At 36.1% G+C, this 17,362-nt stretch overlaps 2 protein-coding genes across 13 annotated transcripts in view; one reads left to right on the top strand and one right to left on the bottom strand.

Annotated features, from left to right (window-relative positions):
• The window catches only part of ARL13B (ADP ribosylation factor like GTPase 13B), a 41,338-nt gene that overhangs the window by 9,882 nt on the left and 14,094 nt on the right, over positions 1 to 17,362 (top strand). The gene's annotated exons all lie outside the window — the stretch shown is intronic.
• STX19 (syntaxin 19) lies at positions 3,000 to 15,374 on the bottom strand. The gene is made up of 2 exons (XM_064643800.1): positions 15,042 to 15,374; positions 3,000 to 5,843 (listed from the first exon to the last, which is right to left on the bottom strand). The coding sequence occupies exon 2, from the start codon at positions 5,742 to 5,744 to the stop codon at positions 4,869 to 4,871; it is 876 nt and encodes a 291-aa protein (XP_064499870.1). The 5' UTR covers positions 5,745 to 5,843; positions 15,042 to 15,374; the 3' UTR covers positions 3,000 to 4,868.

Raw genomic sequence — 17,362 nt, 5'->3', positions numbered from 1 at the left:
TTACAATTAGTTTTATGATATTTATGTTTATTTATGTTACTCTCATATCATGCTGGGGAACAAAGCCTCGTCTTTCTCTCCCTCTTTCCCTTCCTCTTTCCCTCCATAGTAGCTGGTGATATCCTGAATCCATTTACTGCCTGTGACTTTATATCTTATTTAATCCTTCTCAGGGATATTTATTTGTCTTCTCTTTCTTTAGCAGTGGAAAAACAATAAGATGGGATTTTTTAATACTTTAAAATTGTAATATTACTTGAAATGACAGGCTTTACAAATCTGGCATGACAACACAATGTAAAAATATCATTACTTAGGCCTGCATCAATTACTTAAATTGTAAATGCTTGATTATACTGAGCAATAGTGGTGATCTCTCAGCAATAAATGTCTTGTTCACTTAACACATGGTGGTGCTGCTGATACATGATCAGCAAAATCTTATTAAAGAAAACTTCCTTTAATAGTGTTTGGCATGTGCTTTTTTTCTGCTTATTAAGCTTTGTAAAATATTGGAAATAACATATTTCATTCAATTCAGGCCCTTGTTATCAAATACCCTTGTTATCAAAAGGGTATTTGATAACAAATACCCTTTTGAAGTTACAAAATAAAGTTTTTAAAATGGTTTATCAGGACAATATCTGGTGGGCATAAGACCTCCATAATGCCTTAAATTGCACAACATTTCTGTGCTATCATAAGGAATCTGTAAAATTAAGAGGAGAAGTGTCTTACTTTAAAGAAATAGTGATGCTGTGGTAACCACCAGGATGCAAGTGGCTAATTGTTTTGATGAAGTGGAGTGTAGTTCAGCAAGCTAATGGTGTATATGTTGAAAATAGATTAGACTTTACCTTCAATTGCTCTGAATGTTACTAGTGCAAGGGAAGGCAATAAAGGCCGCTTAATGTAGTGGCTTTAACCCAAATCTGTTCTGAAAATGCAGCTGTGACAGTTGACAACTGTTTCTAATTAAATACAACTTCAGGGTGGTTTGGGGTTATGATATGGGGGGGTTGTGGGGTTTTTTGTATGTTTGTTTTCTTGTTGTTTCTTTTGGGGTTTTTTTGTTGTTGTTGGGGGGGGTTGTTGTTTGTTTGTTTGATTTCTTTTTTGTAGAAATCTCTGTGCCCTAATCCTGTAATGGAGTTTATTTGGAGTTTATGTGGGTGGCTGGCTGTACCTGCAGAGACCCCACTCACTTCCCTGGGACTTGATCCTGCTTTATGATACATTTCAGCGACTAATCAGAAGGCAAAGTGTATTTATTAACTGAGTTTACTTAGACTAAACTAAATTTGTTGATGTTATTGCCTTCTAATAGATTCTTAAAGTGCAGAAGGTATTGGCTGTTGTTGACTCTTCGTACAAATTACTTTGAGATGTTAACTGTTAACATTTTTAAAAAGTTTTTCTTCCTCTTGAGTGTTATCACCTAATTTATGTTTGCTTTGCTCATGTTCAACACTCAAGTGCTTAAGGAGTTACTCGGTCTGTTATTTATGGGGGCACTTAGTTGTAGAAAGTAGTTCATACAGTTCTTAGATTCATTGGTAAATTCTTTCAGCATCCTCAAGCCTTATACAGGTATACAGGTTTAAATTTTCTTCACTTAGAATGTTTTTTTTGTCCTTCCTTTTATCAGAAAGGAACACACAGACTTCCTATTATTTAGGCAAATATTAGTTTTGTTTGGGGTTAATTGTCTGCTGGGGCTTTTGTTTTAGTTGTCTGGAGTTTTTTATGTTGCAAGAGGAAATACAAGTCTGTGTGCTATGGCTGATGTTTTTATACCAGGGAAATTGCTGGTCAGGTATTTTTATTTTAGTAGAAAGCTCCTTTCTGCCTGTTATTTTGGTGATAAGGGATTATAGCTATTAATATTTTATTTTTCTTAGTAGAACACTCAGAGCTCCGCTTTAATTAGTTTGCTCTTCTGTATGATTATATAACTAACAAAAACACTGGAAAGTTACTTTAATGATCACTGCAAAATTTCTGCTGTTCATAATTTTGAATGCTCAATATCAAATTCCCATGATTTCAATGTAAGTTTTAGTTAATGCTATTTATTTTCAGTTATTACCACCCTGTATTAAGAAAAAGCTTTCTACAAGTCCTGGTTTTCTCACTTCCCTGTTCTTCTTCAGTGTGTTTTATATGTTTCTGTTTTGCCTGTTTCTAACCAAATATACATCTGAGAACTACTTGAATTGTTCACTTTTGTATTGTTTTCCTACGTATTCGTGAAACTCAAGTTTTACTCCACAATTTAAAGCACAGCTCTTGTTTAACAAGATCATGTTTGCTTCAGAGAAACATCTCTGTTATATGAAGAAGGTGGCTGGCCCAGGAACACATTTCCCTCTCAGATAAGGATGTGAACACCTCTGCATGGGAGATACTGTGTAAACCAGTGGTGTTTGCTGTGTTTTGATTTTTCTCTCCTGTCAATCCTGGCTGCAATAATCCCTCAAGAAGTACCACAATGCCTTTCTGTTTAAGGGCCCAGGAGAGAAGGAAAGTTATGTACCTTTGTTTTTTCTAAAAGTAAAAACAGGAAAGGAAGATGGGGTGGTGTTGATGTTAGGTGCATATTTCTGTGTGTATTATATAAGTTTATATACATAAATACATACATACATACATATATATACATATATATATATATATATATGCATATATATATATATATATATATATATATATATATATATATATAGGTTGACATAGCAACTTTTTTCTCTCTATTGTTTATTGTCTGGTTTCTACTCTGCTCTTGAAACATAATGGTAGTTTCCATATATGCAGCAGTTACGGGAGGTTGTTTAATGAAATAATATCTGTGGTGTCATTAACTTTATTTCTTATAAATGTTATAATATTTTTCTCTTTAAGGTTCAGACCTTTGATTGTATTTTGATAACAGTTAATTTCAGTTGCAATTTTAATGTGGGATGGAAGGAATCCAACTATTTATAAATATCATGATGTAACAATAATTCAGTAGTGCCCTTTGATAGTGGATTGATTTTTTTTTTTTTTTGTCCCACTAGATGAAACTGAAGACATGTAGCTCACTTAGTGCCTTGTAGAACTGTAATGCAGTTTGTTATGCCTTCTCTGACTGTATACAGATATAGTAGTATTGATTGTGCCTTTGCACAGCACAAAGAGTTCAGAAATACATTTCTGCTTTGGAGTTCGGTTTTAGTGTGGATTTTTTTTTTAATTTCTTTTTGGAAATAACTTTTTTCACCTTGGTTGCAGTGTTATTTTCTGTTAAATTTTATTAGAGAGCTGTTTCTTGTTAAGTTCCAAAAGCAGTTGGGAATGGGGTAGAAGCCAGCCATTGGGAATATGGAAAGCAAAAGCACTCCTTTTCTGCTTGCTGGTTTAGGTACTCAGGGGAGCTGTTCTTATTTGCTGCTTTAGGCATCTGGTTTTCATTCCTATTTGAAGATCCCAAGCTTCTACAATCAGCAGAATTTCATGGAACCATCTAGAGTTGTGGAAACCCTCCATTAGCAGTTCTGGCAACTCCTGTAGAGTACAAATAAAGGCATGTCCTGCACCATTCTGGACTTCCCACCACAGGACTACCATGAAGATAAATGTGATTATTATGTAGTGAGTCCAGTTGGGTACTGGAGCATGTGACATATCAGGAGAGTCAGAGAGCTGCTTTTGTTCAGACTAGAGGTAAAGAAACTAAGGGAGAGATCTTCCTGCTGCCTAAGCAATAAGGTGTGAAGATAACAGGGTTCTTTTCAGAGGCATGTGGTAGGATCAGAAGTGGTAGACAAGAGCTGCAACCAGGAAAATTTCTGTCTTGATTTGAGCAAACATTGGAGCAGGAGGATGATCTGGAGGTCCACCAGGAATTCCTTCCAACCCTAAATCATCCTCTGGTTCTAGGTTATTTTTTTTTAAATAAGTATGGAGTTCTATTGGTTTTTTATATTTTTCCTTTAATTTTTGTACTAGCAAAAGTGAGACTGCAGATGCAACTGAATGTTTAGATAGAACAGGCAGCAGTAAGAAAATGCCTTAACACTGTGTGATAAAGTATCATATTCCCCTGTCCTTACCTAGTGGAGGGTCTGCCTGTGTAGCTGAATAATATAAATATCTGTGTCGGTTTGTTAATGCTTGGCTTCTCAGCAAGCTGCTGACAAATATCCTTGTAGGTTTGGTGATGTGCTCTGCTGCTGCTGGTATTCTTTAATTTGTTCAGAAAACAGCAGCTCAACCCCTATCTGTAAGAAATACAGCAGAGTGTTATTAAATAAATAACCCAATGTCTGTGAGTAACTTTTCCTGTAGAAGTTGTAGTGAAACACTCCAGATAACTCTCTTCTGACTTCTTGTTTGGTTTAGGCATCACATTCTGGATTGTTACTAATGGAGTCTGCTTTATGCGTAGATTGGTTTTGTAGAATTTCAGATTTCTGGGGAAAAAAAACCCTTAGAATTTGAATCAAGTAAATAAAAGTGCTAAAAAACACAAGGCAATTAAAAATACCAATTATTATTTTGTAAAAAGCAACTAGACCATTATTATGAAATCTGTCTTTGAGATAACAATGCTTTCAATGCTTCCCAAAAGCACAGTTTGTTGCCACATTATTTTAGTTTGAGTCAGAAGAACAAAAAAGTGGCACTTTTGTCCTTTCATCCTTTCCCCTTATTCATGTGTTTATGTGAAAACCATAACATTCTTTGCATTCTTCTAACTCTCTTTGGATAAATAGACAATTTTTCCTGAGAGTGCTGTTGAAGGGAAAATGAGATCCTAAGACTACTTTTCAAGATCAGTTTGCTGTGTAGGAACCATTGGTATTTCCAGGAGTTCATTTCTTTTATCATTTGCAGCATGGACAACACCAGCAGCATATTGCTCTGCAGGGGTTTCTTTTTCTATACCTGACTGCAAGCCCAAATTTTTCTTTAGATACTTGAGTATATTCTTGAGTGTTGTTCATACTGATCTCTATGTTGTTGATCATCTCCCCCTGCTCCTTCACCAGCACTGATATCTGGATAAAAAGTTCCTTTATGTCTTTGATCTGGTTCTCTAGACTGACGAGTTCTTTGTGTCTCTGCTCGATCTCCGAAAGCTGAGCTTTAGTTATTTTGGCTTCAGTGAGGAGATTTTCATTGAAAATCTCCCATTTTCCTTGTTGGAGCATGTCATTGACTTCTTCTTCAGACACCTCCTTACCAGCTACTTCGAGCTGACGGACAATAAACCTCCTGCATTTCTCCTGCTTGGCAGTTATGGCTTCATTGTAGGACAGCATGGCATTGAGGTAACGGTGGGATAAGAAGGCATGTTGAAAAGTCAGGATTCTCACTGTGGCACGTGATGGCCCATGCTCATTTTCAGCTTTTTTCACTGTCTTTGACAGTTCATCCAAACATTTTCTTATGTGCTCTGCTTGAATTTTTATTTCCCTTGCTATGTTAGATTCCTTTTTCAGAACACTGAATCGCCTCATTGAAGACACCAGGCTTTTTTGTTGTTGGCTGAATTTATTAACTTCTTCCACCAAGTTATTAATTTCATTCTGAAGCTTCTGGATTTCATGCAAGTGCCTTTCAGTTATGGGCTCTTTTTCATAAATAATGGCCTGCTGTTCAAAGTTCTGCTCCTCTTCTTGGACAGCTACACTGTTGTTTTCTCCACCTATCTGTAGTTCCTTAGCCCTCAGTTTAAGCTCTTGCAGTCGGTCTCTCATGGCTTTTGTGTTCAGGGGTTTTTTTTCCCCGGGCTTTTTTTCCCCCCTCTTGCAACACAGGAAGTTAATCCAATATCTTTTTTTGTTGGTTTTGTTTCACTGTAATCAAAACGTAACAACAATCAATGTTAGCAGTTGTATGTATAACATAAAAAGTAGTTTGGGAGGTTAGAGCCACTTCTCTCTGCACAAAAGTAAAAGTGGTGGGTATTCTGAACAAATATATGAGATAGGTGGTATCAGTGCACTCCACCATTTATTCCAGGCTCTTGAGGAGTTTATCGTAACCACCTTCACATGGGTCTGGTTACAGTCTTTCCTCAGCTTCTTCACTACAGTGTTCCTTCCACATACAGTGATTTGGAGCCCAATCCCATTTTTGTGGCTAGAATGCAGAACTTGGACCAGTGAAGAACATAATGTGTGGAGAGCACTTTTATTTTGGGGAGGAAGAGAGGAGTAACTCAAATTCTTATTTTATCCTAGTTCTTTATCTGATTAAAATTAATCAACCTTTAAATCTTTTGGGAAATAGAAGTGAATCTACTGTTCCATTTTTGGATTCTCCGTAAGAAACACAACTCTTGTAATTTAAAAACTAATGATTTAGCATGAAAATAGATTATTTTTTTTACGTTTGAGTTTTTCTGGAGGTAAATCCCCATCACTAATGTTGCAGCATGAAGATTTTCTAAGCCTATTTTCAATTACTGTCTTATATTCTTACATTATCATTTGCAGTCTTCATAAAATTTATGCAAATGTGTGTTGTGCACCATAGTGGGATACAACTCAGTGCTGTTTCTTATTTAATAGAAAGTGGATTTAGTTTTGTTTTATACCCTAGATGTTGTGAAGATGTAATTCACAATATATTCTTAAATATATATTTTATATTCTTAAATATATAGCTTTACTGAAGATATAATTAAGAGAAAGTTTCCATTGTGCATGTTTTAGAAAACATCTGAGTTCAACTGGTTTTAATTATAGGGAAGAAAGTGTTTTTCTCAAACTCTACATGAGTTATTTGCTTGGACTGTGATCAAGAATGGAAAATTTCAGTAAGAAGTAAAATGTTCAGGACTAGAAGATTATGGGATTTTTTTACTTGGGGTCTTCTGGTTAAATCAAATGCATGTCTTCCAAAGGGCTACTCAAGCAGTTAAACAGGACAGAAGTATCTTTTGCTTGTTTTTAGATGTTTCAGGAAAGACTTAAAGGTGCAATTATTCTTAAACCCTGATTCTAAAGATTTATATTTGCTTTTTATTACTAAGCAAATGTAGTACTTCTTTATAGTACCCAGAAGGATGCATTTGTAATAACTGCAAAGGATCAATCAGATAACCTGTCAATATGCAAATGATTTTGTTGTATTTGAACAGTTTGAAATGATACTTCATATTTAAAGTCCCTAAATAGATTTTTTAATAATATAAGTCATGGAGTTAAACAGTGTGGACACATCTTCACAGATTTAATGTGGCTTTCTGCAGGAGGATTAACTGAAAAACAAAACTTGAACTGCTTCAGGGGTCAATCATGAGAAAGAATGTTGATATTCTACCCTAGTGTGGATTTCCCATACTGCTTTTTCTTTTCCTTATAATCCTTTAGTATTTGAATTTAGTGTTTGATTCACATCAAGAGAATCCAAAAAGTTACAGTAATGTACTGAAACTCGTGATCAGAAAAGCTTGCAGGTTATTTATTGAGGAGTATTATTTTGGGGTGGAGAAAATGCAACATGTATTTGTTTCATTACAGTAATGCCTCTTCATTGCTGAACTTCCTATGTATCTCCTCACAGCACAAGTCAGGCTATTCCTTCAAGATAACATCCTTTAGGAATGTTTCAGAGCTGCTGCAGGGAAAGTGACCTGAAAATGTGTTTCAGTGTAGCCCAATGCTGCTGACGCATGTTAATTTAGCCTGGTTTGGCAAACCTGGGATTAAAAGCAAGTTCTAAGGGCACCATTAATGTTTTTGATGTGTTGTGGCAAGACTTTCTTGTATCCAAGAAAATGCAAGAAATTTCTGAAAAGCTCTGAAACATGCATGAAGTCATTCATTTATTCCTTCAGACCACAAATGGCAGTTACCCATTTTTCATATGATTAGTCTCCTATGATTTGAAAGTAAGTTAAACATTGGAGCATATGCTGGACTTTATCTTCAGTAGGTATATGCATTAATGATTGACATCTGCTTTTCAATGTTTTAGGTGCATTTGTCTTCAAATAATTAGGGGGGGATGGAGAGAATGAACAAAATTGCAAATCTCCAAACATTCTCAACTATCAAACTTGCAAAGCAGCAAGCAAAAAATACTTAAGGTTTTTTTTCTTGTTTAAACATTATTCTCACAAAAGAATGGAATGCAAGCAATTGAACCTTAGTTTCATATCTTATATTCTGTCAGGTTTGCCTTCAAAACCTGCCACTGAACGTACCTGGCAATAAATGTGGTTGATTATACTGGCAACTGAAACACATGCTGGTTTCAAATAAATAAGGATGTCTTCCTGACAAAGATAACCTTGGAAATTGTTGGCTTGGCTTCTTGTGTGTTCCACAACAAGCTTTGCTTTATAAGTCCTTGTTTTTGTCCTGTGTGTTTGCGTATGTGGATAGGGGCACGTCAGGTTTTGATTGAGATGAAAGATCCATTTCCTTGAAGTTTTTGTCAATAACAGGAGAATATGCCTATTCTTTTAGACTTAAGTAAACAGAATATGTGGACTGGAAGCAATCCAGTGAGTTAATGTGTCCCCTATATTCAAAAAAATATTTAAAAAGATGATATTTTTACAGTGATAAAGTAGCAAAGACTGGCACATCCTCATCAGAGTTTCTGTTCATCAGAGGTTGGAAAATTTGGGTTAAAGCAGCCAAGAGACTGATTGCAGGAAAGCCAAAGCAAATCAGTAGATGGGGAAGCATTTACTTGTTAAACTATAGCTTTAAATTATTGACTGTATTTAGAAATAGCTCTAAATGCTCTCATACCTATAAATCTGAAAAGCATTAGTGAGGTTTGCCTGTGTTTCTAGCCACTCCTCAGTTATAAATGCTGCTGTGACATCTCTTATCTGAGCTATTACTGGTGCTGAAACCATGTTTGGAGCTGGAATCGCAGGCTGGTGGTTAAAAAAAGATAATCTGTAGCAACGGAGTTGCTCTAATAATATGGCTGCAGTTACTTATTTGAACTGATGTGGCTGCAGGATGGATTTGAGGAGGGGGCAGAGATAAAGGAGGATGAATCAGGTCCAGTTTTGCCCAGTTCAGGGATTATTGATATGCTTTCATAAATTTATCTGGGGAGAAAAATTAGGAATGCACATCTCAGTGTGGTTGCTCTGGTATTTTGTATCTCCCAGAAATGCTTTTTTCCCTGCTCCTCTCAGTGTTTTTATCAAGCAAATCCACTGTTGATTAAGTTTGTATTTGTTCTTCTAGTAGGCATCTTTATATATAGCTATGTATAGTTAGATATATAATTGTCAGGTTTAGAAATGGAATTTTTACATTCTTATCAATATATTTTAAGGGGATTGCAAGAGTCTTTGCCTTCTGATAACTTGACTGTTTTGCTCATCAGGATTATGTGAATCTCTGCAGTCAAACCCATGACGTAAGTGACTGGGAAAGTCTTTATAAAGACAATTACATCAGCACACTGGTGGAATAATAGATCCTGAGAGCTGGACCACCATTATTAATCTGTCACGATGATAAAGTATGTCCTAAATTCAAAGATAACGAAAATTTTTATATTCTCTATTTTTAAAGGAAAAAAAAAAGACAAGTTAAAAGGTCCATTTGCTTAATTGCAAAGCAACGACATAGAATATTCTTCCACGTTTTAAATACACCCAATAAAAGTGGAGCCTACATCCAAAAATGAGATTTGGGCTGCATCAAGTTAAAAGATACAATTGGATGGAACTCGTGTTGCTGGTTGTAATTAGATGTAATGGCTTCTTTTTTGGCTTTGCTGGATTGTTTTATTTCTTCCCCACCACCCTCAATTTACCAAAGCTTCCTGTTTATTTTAATTTCCATAATTTTCTTCACTATTTCTTGGTTATTTGTCGCCTTCATTAAAATGCCTGGCACAATTTACCAAAGCCTCCTGTTAATTTTAATTTCCATAATTTTCTTCACTATTTCTTGGTTATTTGTCGCCTTCATTAAAATGCCTGGCACAAAAGGTTCTCTTTATATTTGATCTTTGATACAATTTTCATGCCTTCTTACCTTCATTTTAACATCCTGCATACTCTTTCAGAGAAGAGGACTTGGAGGCAATTAAGAAACAGAATTCTCTCTTTAAAAGCTCTTTGATATGTATGATCTGTGTTCTGGATCATACTGCTTTCTTTACCTTGGTTGAAATAGATATCTTTTGTTGTTAGGGGGGGTTTTTGTTTTCTTCTGTTATTTTGGGGTTTTGTTTTGTTGGTTGGGTTGGGTTTTTATTTATTTTTACAGTTGCAACAAAAATAACGGTTGGTTTGTTTTCCTATCCCATAGTTACGAGTCAGTTAAGGGCACTGGGTAGAGGATGTTTTCAGGCAACATGTCCCAAAGGAATTTTGGGTCACATGTCATCTTAAAATTTTATTCATGTTCCCAGCTGCAGTGAAGTTACATTATAGCTCTGTTATATGATGACAACAAACCTATATAACTTCAGAGCACAATGGCTGTGGATAGTGTTTGGAGTCATACTCTGGGCTGGAAGTTGATTCCTGCTTAAGTATCTTAAGTTAGCAACAAAAAAATTAGTGAGACACATATAACCATTTAAATGCATATAGTTTAAAATACTTTTAGTAGTCTGTGAGGAAAACTAGTTGAGTTGAAATTTAGTTTGCTCCAAAGGCTGTGGTCTCTCATATATTCTCACAAAAATGTTTGATGGGGTTTGATGGGAATCTTGCCCTATTTGTCAAAGATTTATCTGAAGTAATTAAAGTAGGATTTCTTGCTACAAGTCACATTTATTTTCTCCTTTATTTAAAAAGTGTCCTTTAACTTAAATACTTGATAAACAAACATGCTTAAACCAAGGATTACCGGGCAGAAGCTGGTTGGGTGAAAATATCCTCTTAAAGCATCTCTGTCTTAAGATAAGTCCTTAGAAAAACATGCTTAGAAATAGTTGTAAGTTCAAGTTTCTGTTTGTGGAAAGTGTGGGAGTGGTTCAACAAGAAAATACCAGAGGCAGAGAGCTTGCCCTGCCTAAAAATATGCCATTTATGAGATGAGAGTACAAAATCGGTAACATTTTCAGCAGAGGGGACTTACAGGCTAAGGTGTCTTATTCTCAATATTGAAAAATACTAAAGTGCAAAGGTAGTTTGTGGAGAAATAATGATATTGAGTAAAAACATGGGATTAAAATAGAATTAAGCAGTCCTGAGTATTCAAGGATTTCATAAGGTGTGTAAGAATTAGTCCAAAGTGCAACCAAATCGTGCTGCTCTGGAGTAAGTTCTCCAAGGGAGATGTAGAGAGGGAGAAAATAGACCTTAATTACTTAAAATAATGCAGATGTTCTTGGGCCTTTGAGCATAAATCTGTAACACAGTTATGATGTAGGAAATGTAGGTGTCTTGTGTTTTTGTGTGGTGCTGCATGAAATGGGAAGGAATCCTGAGAGAGAAGGGAATACTACTTAGTGGAGTGGGAGAATCAGCAGTTGGTGAATCACCTGGTACAAGCTTTTATACTTTCAAAATCTCTACAACTGTCAGTTCTTCTCTTGTGTTTCAATTAAAAATATGGGGGATTTTTGCTATTTTATGAAGTATTTGGTTCAAAGATACAGTTGCAAATCTGAGATTGTTCCTTGGAGTTTTGAAACCCTTTGTTGTGATTGTGTGGCTGCAGATAGAGAAGACTTGAGGAAAAGCATCTTCCACCATTTCCGCATGTCCAGACAGCAGTTCTCATGTTCCCTGCTCATACTCTGGGAAGTGGGAGGTGGTGACTTCATGCTTTTGCACTCACATAAATCACGGTTGTGGTGACACACACACTGCACCTACAAGTCCTCACTGACACAACAGTGATCTCACTCTGCAAATCAGTTAATCTGTGCTTTATTCTCTGTAATTGTGAGGGAATGGTGTATCCCTTGATTAAAAGCAAAACTGGAGAACTTATTTAATGTTTTGATGGTCATTTTTCTCACCTATTTAACCAAAAATTTCAATAATGCTCTTTGAGTCCTCAGAAATGAGCAACAGAGAGAAATAAATGTATATGTTGTAGGTACCTCGATTTATTTGTTTATTTCCAGCAAGAATAAGACTAGAAATCAGCACCTTCCCTTAGTTAGCTGGTGCAAATATGATGGCCACCTACAGGTCACAGAAATCCAGAAAGAAAATCATAATCTCTTCTGCTAAAAGATCACATAATTAAAGTCTAAATATTCATATAATTTAAAGCAGTATTTGAAAATAAAATAGGAGCAGGAGAAAGGGCTGCAACAGGATAGGAGACAGGAGAAATTCTTTCAGTTTAATAGGATATATTGTTATATGTATATCCTAGTTAATGGGTTTTTATTGCTCTAAATGGTTTGAGATTTTTGTCTTCCTGACAGTGGAATTGTAGATTCAGAATTTGTCCTGTACAATATCCCACCTACTTTCCATTCCCATTTCACTTCTGTCAGACCACAGAGCTTTGTATCACAGCCTTGGAACTCACCTGGAATAAATGTAAGGATTTTCAGGCAGGTTTTTTATAAATTTATAGCCAATTTGACTATACTTTGTTTGCCTAGGTATTGATATATCAAGGTGAAATAGAGTATAAAAAACCAATTCATGTTTACAATTTTTTTTAAAATCTTGTCCAGAAATATATGGCAACATAACTTATTGTTATTTCTTTTGGAATTACACATCTGGAAGCTGAAAATAACATGTTTTATGTGAGCTCAGACATCTCTTTGGATGCAGCCTATTTGACCAACAGGTGTGATTGAACTGAGAGCAGAGCAGAGAAATATGTTTTCAGTAAATATGAATATGATTCAGACCTATGGTAAGAAAACATAAAATTTAACAAAATAAAACAAATTATAATTATTGACAACCTTGTGACCATTTCAAAAGGTAATATGAGAATGAAGTTGCCCAGAGATATTATAACAGGATGAGTTTAGAATCTTATTCTTAATTATTCTCTTATTTAAATGTGACCTGGAGGAACTGCCTCGGGCTAAGCTTGAAATAGAGAAATGTCTCATAGCTCCCTGCAACTGCATGAAAGCAAACTCTTAATTGCTGTTTGCAGGCAGATGATCTTGTAGCACTTTATTCATCATTTCTTCATTATAGCTTAGCCTAATATCCAAAGGATTGTTTTGCATAAGGGTTGAAGGCATGAAAAGCAAACTAGAGGAATGAGGTAAGTTTATTTGAGGAAGAGCTATGTGTCAATCAGTAAAAGGTTACTGATGGGTTTGTCATTATTGTCAGCAACCAAGAAGACCTGAAACTGTTGGTCTATTCTCCTATCTGTTTGTTTGCTAAAAATATAAAGAATTTTGTGTTCCATGACTTCCTGAAAAAGCTCATTAACTGCCAGTAACTGAAGAAGAAAGAACAAGCAAAACAAGCTGGCAAACTGACATGTTTGTGGATCAGGAGTTTGACTTTTGTGGATGTTTAACATAAGCACAGCATAAAAAGACTAATAAACTTTTTCGTGCTGTGTCTGCTGAGGCCTCCCTTGTCTAGGATAAAACATCCTTCTGATTGCTGTCCAAGAAAAAAGTTAATAGATGAGAGATAAAATTTCTGAGGGGAGAAAAGGTAGAACAGCATTTTTAAATAGAAGGTTGACTGTACACTGAAGAATAGAGCACTGTTCTTTCCTGTGTGTAGGCTGCTGTTTAAATTCAAAGGTTCTGTCTTCCTTCTTTCCCCAGGAATTCTGACTCCGTCCCACAAAGCTACAGCTTCTTCAAGGAGCCTTAAAGACTAATGATCTCAGAGTAATCATTCTTGTAAAGATGCATTTTCCTAAACTTGCTTTTAACCTGTTGATAGCTCTGATACTGTAATATTTTGACCTCAGGGATGCTTTGCTCTTCATTTTGATGGCCACCATGGGTTTGTGATCACTGATTCTGATTAAACTTAACCCCAAAAGCAGCACATCTGAGACATTTTTACAGATCACCCCCCAGTGTGTACCCACTGTAGTATTCACTGTTCAGTATTATGTTACTATATAAGAATCCCACACAAGTGGAGGGAAATGCATCAGTTGGAAAGTAATAGTACTTAAAAAAAACTCCAACTCTGCAGAACAGGAAAAGAAACACGTGCACACGCATACCCTCTCACATAAAACCCTCTTCCCACACATACCCTTTCTGTAACACTTCTTGGATTTCTGATGAAAGCCAAGATACAAATGTGTCCATTTCATACATTTTTTTTCACCAGATCTTTTCTATTGTAAAGTAAACTTTAATACTGGTTTGGTTTTTGTTTTGTTTGTTTTTTTCCTCTTTGCTCAGTAATTTTATAAACAGCTCAAGAATAGATTGCATTCCGACTTTGTTTTTCTCTGGCATGTCTTCTGGCTTCTAAAGAAATATTGTCACTGAACTGCAGATGTCACTTGTGCCAGTGCACACATACACTCCCTTTCCACATTGTTTCCTGTGACTTTTAAAGTTCAAAAGCTCTCTTAAGTTGCTTAGACAAATCCTACTTGATATAAAAGCAGTAGGTGCCTACTTTTTCTTTATTTCTTGCATGAGTAAGTTTGGTACACCAACACAATTCCAAATATACTTTATGTGAAATTGAAAGCAAGCCAAGCATGATTTTATATATGAAAGCTTCTTACTCAGCAAACTTAACATGATAAACCAACAGACACGCTCCTGTGCTTTCAAGTATGTTTTGATATATACCTCTTATGGGGTTTTAAACATGAAAAATTGCTATATAGGAAGTAACGGACTTGGAAATTTAAAACCAAGCTCTATCCTTTAAGATAATTCTGATGTATTCCCTGAAGAAGGTGTTTTTTTGCATAAAACTTGCCCCGAAACCTGGTGTTCCTGTGCATGAGCAGTAGAGCTCTGAGACCATATTCACCCACAGAAATACCTAATTCTTTGCTGGGTCGACATACATTGTTTGTATGTCTTGACACTTGAGCACATTTCCATTCTAAATCCCCAATACAGAGCTTTTTTTTCCAGATATTTGCAACTTTATGTATATTAGGTAAGAAAAAAGTATATACCTCTGAATCCAGTGCTGATGGCTTTCTTTTTTATCCTTTCCAGCAGAACTCCTGCTTCAGTACAATCTGAGAAACATTTTTCGGACTATTTCCCAAAGTAACATGTCCTGAGTGACTTTTCCATTAAGGATTTTCTTCATTCCTTCTGCTTCTAGTTCTTATATAGTTGTCCAAGTGTTCAGGAGGGTGTAGTGTGAGAGAGAAACTTCTGCCACTGCAGTAGACAGGCAAATTGATTACTTTCTACTTGGGGAATCTGGTTCTGCCTGTTTGAAACCCAGCCTTGCTGAGGGGTGGATCCATTGCTGGAACTGCCCAGCAACAGGAAGTGCCTGGGAGCAACTCCTTGGATAGAGAGGCCTTAAGAGCTGGAAGTGGAGCACAAGTGTAAGTGCAGGGCTTGCTTTCTTCTACACCAGAAGGGAAAAAGAAGCAAGGTTAGCTGGATCTAATAATAGATGGAAAACAAAACCCAGCAAAATAATGTCTTTTACTATAGTATCTTAAAAATATTTTAACTCCATTTATGTGTTTGACCTAAAGTCTGAGGTGCTCAGTAAATGTATGACCTGAGCAAAACCACTTTGCTTCCTGGGGAGCATTAGGTGGAGGCAGTTATTTGGATATGCTGCTTTTCCAGATGTAGCACCTTAGCCATATTTTTTGAATGCTCAGTCAGTGTTGCTGCAGAGAAGATGGAAACTAATTGACCAGAAAGATAAATATGACACCTTTCAAGCTATTAGAGGGTAAAAATCAGCAGCTACTGCAAGCTGTAGGACTTTAGTGTCACACTGACACTGAGCTGTGCAGCTCACCAGCATTTCATTCTGCCTCAGCTGTGCTTTGTAGAGTGTGCAGTCCAATAACATAGCACAGAGTACAGTTATTTACTCTTCAGGTGAGAAAGGAATAGGCTGTGGCAACAAGCACTACTCAGAAATATTTTCTTCAGTTAGATCTGGATGAATTGACAGCGCTGCTGAGCAATGCTTTTGGAGACTGAAGGGCAGCACAGTAGGATTTTCAGACTGTAACAAAGATGTTAAGTGGTGGGGAAAAAAAATGGAGATAATTTTTTCCAATCTTGTAATTACTTTCCATAGCTTTCTTGAATTTAATTTAATTTTTTCACTGGTTTATCCCATTTCATAGCTAAACACTGAGAGGACATTTCATGTTCTCGCTGGTTGCTGAGAAGAAGCAGTGACACAAACATTGAAAATATCATAGGCTCTGTATATGTATTCACCGGGAATCTCTGCAGTGAATCATCCGAAGTGCTGAAGAAGTTCTCTCTTTGAGAAGTGGGAACAAGTTATCAAAGGAGGGGCAGGGAGAAGAACCTTATGCTCTTTTTAGCTCTGCAGGCAAGTCAGTAAAGTTCCGATTATCAGTGGGATGTAGGGATTGTATTCCCAGCATGATTATAAATAAGTGAACCGTTTGGACCACAAATAGTTAAGAATGATGAAGGTTGAGAGAGACTGGACATTTGAGAAGCTACTTTTCTATGGTCTCCTTCATAAACAAAATCTTCTAGAAAAGATGAAAGATTAGATAATGAATCATGAGGTTAATGATGACAGGGAATGTTTTTTTGAGCTGTAGATGCAATACAGCTTTTTCCCTATTGTTTCTTTGAAAGTAAAAACTCTTGGCAGTAAAATAATTAAGAATTGAAACTCTCATACTGCGATTCTGGAAAATAGGAAAGAATAAGGTCTTAGACCAAACTGATGTGCTGACAAGTTCTCCTAACTGTGGAGTGAATTCTTACCATTGTTCCTTCTCAGCAAGGAGTATGATAAATCCAAAGTACAAGCTTTGGCCTAACATTCCCTAAAAGCCATTTGAGTTAATGAGGATGACTTGATTTCTGGTTCCAAAACCTTCTGCCATTGAGTTCATGAAAGCCAAATATTTGTCTTCTTATCCAGAAGGTTGAATCGGAGTTCTCATGTAATTGAAATGTTGCTAAATTTCAGAACAACATTATTTTAGTGGAAGTCTTTTATTACAGAGAAGCAAGTGCAATTTTCGGATTCCCTACTGCTATGGAATACTCCTTCTTGCAACTTTTGCACTTAGCTTGGATTATTACTGTTGCAGAATGTGCAAAATAAGATTGTGTTGTATTCTTGTAATCCGAAATGGATGTCTATCTTCTGGAGTCCTCTTTGGTGCCATATATCTAAGAAATAAGAGAATGATGGCACTTCATCTTACAGAACACTTTTGTATTTTTAAGCTATGTAGGGTTTTTTTGCTTCCTGCTATTTAATAAGGTATGCTTCCTCCCTCTGGGCTTTAAGTTTTAC

Source organism: Pseudopipra pipra, chromosome 2, assembly GCF_036250125.1.
Source record: "Pseudopipra pipra isolate bDixPip1 chromosome 2, bDixPip1.hap1, whole genome shotgun sequence".
NCBI lineage: Eukaryota > Metazoa > Chordata > Aves > Passeriformes > Pipridae > Pseudopipra > Pseudopipra pipra.
The sequence above is the reverse complement of the archived record's forward strand: the minus strand, read 5'-3'. Positions and strand labels throughout refer to the sequence as shown.

What these genes read in the sequence shown, in the direction of transcription:
- STX19 (XM_064643800.1), bottom strand. Translation starts at nt 5,744, where the DNA reads ATGAGAGACCGACTGCAAGAGCTTAAACTGAGGGCTAAGGAACTACAG.